This window comes from Sinocyclocheilus anshuiensis, unplaced genomic scaffold (assembly GCF_001515605.1).
Source record: "Sinocyclocheilus anshuiensis isolate Anshui unplaced genomic scaffold, SAMN03320099.WGS_v1.1 scaffold1229, whole genome shotgun sequence".
NCBI lineage: Eukaryota > Metazoa > Chordata > Actinopteri > Cypriniformes > Cyprinidae > Sinocyclocheilus > Sinocyclocheilus anshuiensis.
Genome location: NW_015551079.1, coordinates 90733 through 101920, shown reverse-complemented (window position 1 = coordinate 101920; position 11188 = coordinate 90733). Strand labels below are relative to the sequence as shown.

General features: G+C 36.6%; 1 protein-coding gene across 1 annotated transcript in view; it reads right to left on the bottom strand.

Annotated features, from left to right (window-relative positions):
- Positions 1 to 9615: 9615 nt before the first annotated feature.
- hip1rb (huntingtin interacting protein 1 related b) overlaps positions 9616 to 11188 on the bottom strand; it is a 67442-nt gene continuing 65869 nt past the window's right edge. The window contains exon 32 of the mRNA XM_016452528.1: positions 9616 to 10028. Within this exon, the coding sequence (XP_016308014.1) occupies positions 10020 to 10028 (9 nt within the window). The 3' untranslated portion in view covers positions 9616 to 10019. The remainder of the gene's footprint in view (positions 10029 to 11188) is intronic.

Below are 11188 nucleotides of genomic sequence, written 5' to 3'. Positions count from 1 at the left end.
TGAATATCATCAGTTACGTTAACACCCCGTCAGCCTGCGCCATCTAGAGTTTCATGACTGAACTATATATTTAACTGTATTACTACTGCAGGAGTGGTCTATAGGTTTATGTAAGTAGGTTAGCAGTATATTATGTGGCTGTGGCCATATAGGTCAGCAATAGTTCCTAGGTAAATTCCTGGGATGTTATGATTAGAAACATATACCATTAGAGTTCTACAGATTACAAGTATATGTACTGTAGTAGATCAGCTGTTCTCAACCCTGTTTCTGGAGTTCCTTAGAGTACGGTGTGATACACCTTAAGATCAAGAGTAGTGTATAGGCCTACTGCATCTTTTAGTTTAATGTTGTAGCCGTTCTCAGCTCAGGAGTGGTTCACAGGGTTTAAATAATGTCTTGCATCCACACATGACCATTTTATATTCTCAGGGAATCCCTCCTCCACCAAGGTCCAGAGTCCAGTGGCGGTGTGCTTTACATCTCTTCATCCAACCCTTGGCATTGTACTTGGTGATGTGAGGCTTGCATGAAGCTGCTCGACCACTGAAATTTTTGTGGCTGAGTTGTTGCTATTCCTAAACTCTTCAACTTTCCAATAATACCAGTTGACCGTAGAATATCTATGAGGGATTTCACCTGCAAAGGTGGCATCCTATCACAGTACCATGGTTGAATTCACTGAACTCTTCATAATGTTTTTATCCACCCCCCCCCCCCCATTTTTTTTTTTTGGACAAATGTTTGTAAATGCAGACAGCATGGCTAGGTGCGTGAATTTATACACGAGGCAATTGGTCTGATTGAAACACCTGAATTCAGTAATTAAAAGGACGGTTCATCGAAAAATTAAATTTTGCTGTAATTTACTCACCCTCAAGCCATCCAAGATGTAGGTGACTTTTTTTGTTCAGTAGAACAGTAAAGATTTTTAAGTGAACCTGTTGTCCTTGGCGATTCATATACTCCATGTCTGTGGCTGCCGTTTTTTGAGAGCCAAAAAAAAAAACATAGGCAAGACCATTAATACCTGTGGCTCCTGACGATACATTGAGGTCTTCTGAAGCGAAACGATCACTCTTTGCAAGAAACTGAATATTACAACATTATTACCTTTAATCCACAGTCTGGGTAAACGGTTCTCAGCACGCTCATGATGGTCTGGAGCACAAATTTCCTGTCATTATGGTGTATGCACGGGTGTATACTGCCAGCATCAGCATTGCCAGATTGGGCAGTTCTGAATTTGATTGTGCAGGTAAAAACTGGCTTGGGCGGATTTTGAATATATAGCTGTATATTCAAGAGATACCAATGCCAGAGTGGCCTAAATATAAGTTACTCGACTTTCACAACGTGAATTACATGAAGGCTCTAATATCATTGCAACTCTGAAATCAGAGCACAGCTGAATAAATTAATTTATAGGTCAACACACTAACCACAAGGCTATCGGCGCTGACTCCGTTTAGATTTTGATTAATCAAATTTAAAAAAAATGAATCAGTGTGTCGACACACTAACCACAAGGCTATCACGGCGACCCGAGTTCCGATTACCGCCTCGAGGTCCTTTGTGGATCCCACTCCCTTCTCTCCACCCAAAGCTTTCCACTGTCCTCTCCCATTAAAGGCATAAAAAATCCATAAATATAAATTAAAGGGGTCATAAGATACGATTTAAATTTTTCCTTTCTCTTTGGAGTGTTACAAGCTCTTGGTGCATAAAGAAGATCTGTAAAGTTGCAAAGACTAAAGTCTCAAATCCAAAGAGATATTCTTTATAAAAGTTAAGAGTCAACCACGCCCTCCTAAAACGTCTCATTCTAACACACCCCCACATGTCTACGTCACGATGTGGGAAGATTTGCATAACGCCGCCCAAATGTTCACGCAAAGAAAGAAGGCATAATTTTTATTCTCGCTGTAGTATTGTTGTTGCTGCCGCTGCCATGTCGTGGAGATGCTGTGTGTTTCGTTATGAAAGCGAAACTTCCAAAAGAGAATGATATGAAGTGAAGTGAAGTGACGTGTGGTCAAGTATGGTGTCCCATTCTCGGAATTTGTGCTCTGCATTTAACCCATCCAAGTGCACACACACAGCAGTGAACACACACCTGGAGCGGTGGGCAGCCAATGCTGCGGCGCCCGGGGAGCAGTTGGGGGTTCGGTGCCTTGCTCAAGGGTCTCACCTCAGTCATGGTATTGAGGTTGGAAAAGAGTGCTAGTGATTCATTCCCCCTACCGACAATCCCTGCCGGACCTGAAACTCGAACCTGCAACCTTTGGGTTTCAAGTCCAATTCTCTATCGATTAGGCCACGACTGCCCCCTATCCGCTTCGTCAATACATCAACTTCGCGCTGTGGATCGCCGGATCGGCATTCACCGTGGACAAAGCGGAGTCCAGCCTGGGGTCGTCACATGTGGTTGCCACATATTTCTGATAATATCTTTCAACCTACTTACTATCACTCTCTGTTGTTTAAAGTGATAAAATATAACTTAATTCCCACCATATTTCTGATATTATCTTTCAACCTAATCTGATTAATTTGATCGTTCACTTTTATTCTAAAACCGCGAGTGCAGCGCACCTGCAGTGCGTTAGCATTTGTTAGCCGGTTAACTTGTCATTAGCATTTCCATTCGCACCTATTGCGGTTTTCTTTTCTTTTGTTCTTTCTCTCTCGCTCCGTTTATTTTCTCTCTCGCTGTTTTTTCACAAGTTCATCAAACAACTGTGGTAAGTAAGAATCATTTAACAATCATTACCCACTGAGAAACCTGATGAAAGTTCCCTATTTATTGGCGATTCTATTGTACGGAACGTGAAAATAGAGACACCAGCCCCCATAGTCTAATGTTTACCGGGAGCCAGAGCGCCTGACATCTTGGCAAATTTAAAAGTGCTGGCTAATGCTAAACGTAAATACAGTAAGATTGTTATTCACGCTGGCGCTAATGATGTTCGACTTCGCCAGTCGGAGATCACTAAAAATAACATTAAAGAAATGCCAATGTTTCTATAAAGTGGGGTAGTTCCAAATTTGCAAGGACAGTCTGGTGCTTCTGACTCACAGCCTGTAAGTATGTTTTTTATATTTAAAGAATTTGCCACTTACGATTCAAACGTGAGTTTTGAGCAGTGTAGCACTTGTTGTTTGTCATTTTTCCAGACATGGTTTTATGTTTATGCAGCGCGATACGCAACGCAACGCGTAAAAAAAAAAGTATAAGTCATTATAATCAGTAGTTATGTCCCCATTGGATGCAACAAATGCCTCGTTTGTAATGGGTTTTATTGTTTTTGTCTTGTCGCGCCGGGACACAGGGCATCACAGTATGGTAAGGGGTGTAACATTTCCGTCACACGCTTGAGGTATTCAGCCAATCACAACACACTGGATAGCTGGCCAATCAGCGTACACCTCGCTTTTCAGAACGATGAGGTTTGTAAAAATCGACGCGTTTCAGAAAGGCGGGGCATAGAGGAGCAACAATAATGTACATTATGTGGAAAATAATGTGTTTTTTGAACCTTAAACCGCATAAACACATTGCATTACACCAAATACACAACATAATGTTCTTTTTAGCAACGTCATATAACCCCTTTAAAAAAAGAAAAACGAAACTGAATATTGGACGATACGATCATGTCCTGCATCAGGACATCTTTTAAACCGTCCAGACTGGTATATCCTTGAAAGCTGCTGGACTTCATTAGTTTTGACTGTGCAGAGTTCTCTATTATGTTAAACAATATGTACTTGAAAGACTTCCTCTAGTTCTGTCTGAAGTTAAAGTGCGACACAAAGGTAAGCACTTTATTGTTGTTAATTTTTTATTGTTGGGTTATCATACAGTATGTGTCAATGAATGGCACCGATTTGACTGTCATGGTGCATAAACAAGTGTGAAAAACCTACTAATTACATTGCTTTTTCTGATCACTTATAGACCAATTTGAAGTAGACAGAGTTACGTCACTTGCAGCTGCGCTTGCATTGTGGTGGCAGAAAAACACTGGTAACAAGTGGAGGGAAACGGGTAAAATCCATGAAATGAGAGAAAAAATACATTGTTGTGCCTCTGGATGTCAGAATCGGGATGCAGATCATTTTTATAGTATAATGTCATCAAAGACGCCATTTGAAGCTAAACGCAGACGTTAAACGGACAGACTATGGATGAAACCTGCTATGGACAGTTGAAATACATGCATGAAATACTATTTAAACCTATAACATTTTACATAACATTTACCTATTTTCTGCCACCAGATAGGCTCCACCCACAAAAAAAATGTCATCACTGTTTGCAAACACCGAAATTGGTCTTTATTGGGCAGTTTTGCATTTAAAATGGCTTATTCTGACTGTTGACATTGAACATTTTTTTGAAAAGGTTTTTTTTTTCGAGGGTATGTTTGTTTATTTATTTATAAAGCACATTTAAAACAACCCAAAGGTTGACCAAAGTGCAGTACAGAACATTAGAAACAATACATAAAATAGAAAATTACAATCAGCAAAGTAAAATACACACGGTAAAATTAATTCGTTCTTAAATGCCATAGATAATAAATAAGATTTAAGCTTAGATTTAAAAATAGAGAGATGATACCGTTCGAATTGACACCGGTAAGCTGTTCCATAGTTTAGGGCCTACTATCGCAAAAGCTCGGTCCCCTCTATGTTTTAGCTTAGACCTGCAAACAGAGAGTAATCCAAGATCCCCAAACCTAAGTGACCTAGTTGGGTTAGAGAGAGTACCATAACAGAAAGGTAACCTGGTGCTAAATTCTATTCTAAATTTAACCGGTAGCCAGTGCAGAGACATTAAAATGGGAGTAATGCGATCAAATTTTCGACTACCGGTCAACAGCCTAGCTGCAGCGTTCTGAACAAATTGTAGATGCCCAATAGATGAACTATTCACTCCATAATAAAGTGAATTGCAAAAGTCAAGATGTGTGGTGATGAACGCATGTATAACTGTTTTAAGTTCTTCAAGGAGAGAGAAGTTTTAACTTTTGCAAGGCGGCATAAATGGAAAAAGCATGATTTGACCACAGAATTAATCTGTTTATCGAACCGAAGTCCTGAGTCAAATAAAACACCAAGGTTTTTCGCACACGGAGTAACATGAGAACTTAAAAGGCCTAGATCCAGATCACCACAGTCATAAAAATCACTTGGTCTAAACAATAAAACTTCAGTTTTTTTTCCTCATTTAAGGCCAACACATTTTGTCAAAGACATGATTTCAGATCCCGTAAGCAGAACCTCAATAGAACATGTATCTTTACATTTAATTGGGAGGTACAATTGGGTGTCATCAGCATATAAATGACACGATAATCTATGTTTGGAAAACACGGATCCCAATGGCAGCATGTATAAAGAGAAAAGTGTTGGAGCAAGGATTGATCCCTGCGGAACACCACAGGGAAGATGTGCTGCTGAAGAAGTATGATTTCCAATGCATACAGAGAACTTCGTGTTGGTTAAATATGACTGAAACCATCTTAAAACGGTACCCTGAATGCCTACATAATTTTCCAATCGAGAAATAAAAATGTTGTGATCGACCATATCAAATGCTGAACTAAGATCTAAAAGGACCAAAGCAATAGCATTCCCATTATCGGTAGCCAACATAATATCATTTGTAACTTTCAAAAAAGCAGACTGGTTAATTTCTTGATTGCCGTTTTGACAGTGTCTGCCTGTATATTTTAGTCATATTTGGTCATTCTCTTTGATATATTTTCCCAAGAAACGTATCTTTTTTTTAAATATTATTTTGTCATCATTATTTTGTTTTAAGGAGTTAAAAATGGTCCTTATCAACCTTGATTGACATGGCAATAACATTTTCACATTATTTTGACAGTTCAAGTTTTGGGCGTTTTAATTTTTTAGTTGAACTGGGCGGGTTTTTTTGAGCTTTTGGGCTGGAAATTGTCCATGTTTGTTTACAACGGGAGAGTGAAAACTTGTGTGCAGGGTCCCGTTCTTCGTACATCGCTAACTCAGTTAGCTGGATTTGATTGTTGACGATTTGGCATGATCTTGGACTTTTTGGTTCTTCAAAGATCATCCTGGACTTGATTATTTGGTTCTTCGAAGCTCATCCCGGAGTTGCTGTCATAGCAACAGGTCCGTAAACTTAAACCTGCTTGGGAGCAGGCTTATTTCATGTAAACAGGATTAGATTGCATCTTTTTAAGTGGAATTGAAATTTAAAATCTGTCCCAGCCACTGCTACTTTATTACTACTAATCTGGGGACAATAATTTAAAGTAATAATAATTTAAAATTTAATTAGAAAATATTATAATGTTGTGCAATCTATAATACTATAGACACAGCCAGTATTACTCATTGAAAGATTTATTTGTGATAAAATAATTTATAATTGTATTAGAGTCTTACACACATGCTGTACAGTTAATCTGAGCGGTGCATTAATTTGAGTGGTGACAGCTATTATGGGAGTGGCTTGATGGAGCGCAGGAGATGCAGATAACTTGATTTTGACCATTAAGAAACTTTAATTAATGCCGTCACAGAACAAATCTGCTTCAAAGATAAAATCACATGAATTGCTAATTACAACGTTGAAATAAAAATGTAAAGCCTGTACAAATACTAGAAATCGTGAATATAAATAATTGAGAATCATGTAAAAAAAAAAATAAAAACAGTGCACATTTAATTTATCTATTATAACATTTATGTAGTTTTGTACACTTGGCTGTTTCCTTAAAGGTCCAGAAATTTGTCAAGTTTTTCGTCAGATGTCTTTTTTAATTATATGATGTCATTCATTGCTGTCTTGCCGCCAGCCAATCACTGCATTGCTGATCGTGGTTTCGAGTATCGTGTACCCTGCCCTTTACAGGGAACACGAGACTGTGGAGTAATCTTAGATTATTCTTTTGAAGAACCAAATTAGCCAGAGATCAGTTATCTTGATTAGAAGATTAGAAGATCTGGCATCTTTCAAACAGTGTTAATTTCGTTGACGAATAATTTTCGTCATAATTGTCATCAACGACATTTTTTTCACCGACGACGAGACAATAACGAACTAAAACTCTTTTTGAATGACAAAACTATGACGTAAATCTATTGACATTTTCGTCAACGAATAATAACGACACAAAAATGTTAGGGAGGGACGATTTGGGATGACATTCATTCAGAACGAATCTGCTACGTGGTTCGGAGGTTACGCGTACATATAAACCGCTGGGACATAAGCTAAAATACACTTGCTGCACGTCGCATAAAACGTTCAAAAAATGTCAATATGTGGGAGTAAGAGAAGAGCAGACATATTGATAAATCTGACGACGCAAGAGAGAACTCAATTCGGTCCGGTTTTCTGAGCGCAGAAACTATACACACAAAGCATGTCTCACAGCGCGCGAGTACTCTTTCACGTTGCATGGATGGAGAATTACACACAAAATGATGTCGAATTGTCCGTTTTGACGAGTATTCACGTAAACACAGTTGATTACATCTTAAGTGAACGTAAACAGTAGGGTGAACATGTATCAGTACATTGCATCCATTGCAGCTGTGCATTCGGTTTTAAAGGGACAGCAGCCTAGTTTAGTAGCTATTGTCTGAGTCATTGATGTTGTTGATCAAGCAACAAAAGAAAGACAGAAAATCACGCACTGCTCTTGACTGAAAAATTTTAGTAGCCCTAAAGATTAATCTAAATTTATTTGTAGAAATAAATATGTCTGCTTGAAAGAATGAAGAATATGGTAAAACAAGTTGCTATAAAGAATGCACAATTAGCCTATATAACCATTGGTATTTCATTAAAAAGTAGACCATATTCTTGTTATTTATGAGACGTGGTTTTATTTAATTTTAACATAAAGGCATGTTGTGAGTCACAGCCGTTAAATCAGTGTCTATCATGATAAAACCTTAATATCAAACCTATATAATTAGTTTGGAAATTTTAGAGAAATGCTTAATAAATGCATTACACTGTAACTAAACCCATTAGATTTTAGCCGACTAAATTTACTGTAATTTAGTCGACTAAAATCTTATATTTAGTCGACTAAAACTAAAAACAATTCAGATGACTAAAATATGACTAAAACTAAATGGCATTTTAGTCAAAAGACTATGACTAAAACTAAATCAAAATATGCTGTCAAAATTAACACTGCTTTCAAATCATCTCAGATGTATTAAGCGAGGTACGAAGAATGAGCCCCAGACCTTCACCAGCAGGACCAGCGTCCAAAGTTCAGTGTAAAAGTAACAATGGCTGATGATTTTGATGTGAAAGAGGTTGTCATGGAATTTTATGAACAGCCCTACTGGTTCGAAACAGAAAACTATATCTTTAAGCAACCATGGAGAGCTAGAACATAAATTAAGATATATTTCATATCTCAGAATGCAATTTCATTACTTTTATCTAACTGGTTGCAGGTAGCAGGCAGCAGGTTTATTAATTTATTCAGTTTGTTTCTCCCTTCAGTCTGGCTGCACACACTTCCTTTGTTCTTATTTACAGACTGTTCATTTGTCTTCAATAATTCCATGATAACATTTCGGTATGGGGAACTGTAAAAGTTCACTAACATTAAAAATATTCCTCTATCGTTATTTAAGATTTGTACACAGATCTTAGATGCTTTCATAACAGGCAAATTATATTTTCCATCTAACTCCATCACACATTTTCTATCACATACCCTTCACAAACAACATTTGTACATGTTTCTTGTTTAGACATTATTTAGTATGTGTATTGTTCTAAGTTATTATGGGGACAACTGGCTGATTTACAGTATGGTAGCTTATTTCAGGTCATTCACAAAAATATTTTTACTGCACAAAGCAAGCTAGTTCCAGCCCTGGCGCTGCCTCCCCTGCCTCTTCAGACAAACCATCACTGATGAATCATACAATATAAATAATAGTACATAAATGATCAAAAATGTATTTTTCTTTAAAATATTTATTGATTTAATATTAATCACAAGGGAGAGTCAAACATGACTAAACTATGTTATTAATATATAGATGTTGATGCATAAAGACATTTACACATTTTAAGACAGACTGAAAAAGCAAGACTTTTTTTAAGACCCTAATTTAAAGAAAAAAATCCCAATTAAATAGATTCTGCTTATACAGTACTTGGTAGATATGCACAACATTGCAGAATTATTTTCCACCATGGTAATACCCTTTTGTTTATCATAAAATGGAGTACATTAAATATAGTTTAAATATAGTTTATAAGAATCACACATAAAATAATGTTTGTGAATGCACAGGAAAAATCCATTACAATAATGTTATCTCATACCTTAAAGGGATAGTTCACCTACTTATTAACTATGGTACTATTGTAAAAGTGTTTTGAGGTAATAACATAGTATTGTGCAAGGAACCGCAAGAATTAGATTTTATTAATTAATAATCTGCCCCTGTAATCAAAATTTGTGTAAAAATAAATAAAACTGGTTTTACTGCCTAGTGTTCATTTCAGCTGAAAACTGCAGTAAATTGTATGTATAGATAAGTTTTTGGAGTTTTGCAAAAATGTAGGTAGAGGCATTTTTTTTTCAAGTGAGCTTAAATTAGAATTTTCATTGTTTTGGGTGAACTATTTCTTTAAGCCAGATGTTATTCATTATTTGCTGTATTACATACTATGTGTAATGTAAATAAAACAAAATATCTGTCATTTAAAAATGAAATTATTTGAAATTGTACTAAAATTATGGACACCCAATACTATAGCTCTATATCTAAGATATAATTTAAAGATAATTTGTTGCCTCTAAGGCACTCTCAAATGGAATAAAAGGCAAATGTCTTACATGGAAGATATGGAAAAACATTTGAGTGACCAGACATAGATAGTGGAGAAAAAAGATAATAGGAAAATTTAACAAGGGTTTTGGATGCATGATGATTTGAGATTCAACGAGTCTTCAAAAATCTTCATCCAGATGTGCTCACCTCAACTGTAAGAAAAGGACAGCTTTAGTAGATGATACATTATAAAAACGAATTACAGTTTTGTTAGCACTTTGTCTCTTGCTTCACACTATTTCACAGCTACCTCTGTGTACACCTCTCAGGCTGATATAAGATTAGTTAATACAGTTTTGTTAACTAATTATAAGGTTTTGGGTATCAGAAAACTTTTGACAATTTTGAACCCTTACAATCTACAAACAACACTGGGCCGTTTCTAATAAATTTTGGAATAACAAATTTGTCTGTGTGTTGTATGTGTTATTACTACCTGTGTCTGCCCTGGCTCTCAGTAGTGTTGGGCAGTATTATCTCTACAGAAACTATTAGTTGGTACATATTGCAGTGACAAGTTAATATTTTTGAAGTAATAAAGCTTTTAAATGGCAAAACTATTTAGTGATATCAAATAAGAATACTAGCAGGGTAGTGTTTACAACAAGGTTGTCAACATGTTCAAATGTCGGTGTGTGTGTAAACGAGAGTGTGAGCAAAAACAAGAGTGCGCTTTCCACAGATATTACATTTTTTTAAATTTCAGAAGAAAAAAAAAAGCTTTATCCTATTGGCTTTTTTGAGCTCTTTTGCCATGGTGGGCTGTGTGGCTCTTTGAATTTACTGAAATAATTTGGCCGTGTTTGGAAGTGTAATGCAAATCAATGACCAATAAATCTGGAACTCCTTCATAGATGTACAAATATACAGAAAATTATAATGCATGAAATGATTTTACACATGGCTTTGCTTTATTGCAAAATGACTACTAAAAATAAAAGTTATTGTTTGAATTTTTTAAAGGGGTCATATGATGCAATTTCAAATTTTCCTTTCTCTTTGGAGTGTTACTAGCTGTTCGTGAATAGATAAGATCCCTAAAGTTGCAAAGACTAAAGTCTCAAACCCAAAGAGATATTCTTTATAAAAGTTAAGACTAGTCCACGCCCTCCTAAAATGCCTCATTTAAACACGCCCCCACATGTCTACGTCACTGTGTGCGAAGATTTGCATAACGCCGCCCAAATGTTCACGCAAAGAAAGAAGGCATAACTTTTATTCTCGCTGTAGTATTGTTGTTGCTGCCGCCGCCGCCATGTCGTGAAGACGCTGTGTGTTTCGTTGTGAAAGTGAAACTACTTTGTTTGGCCTT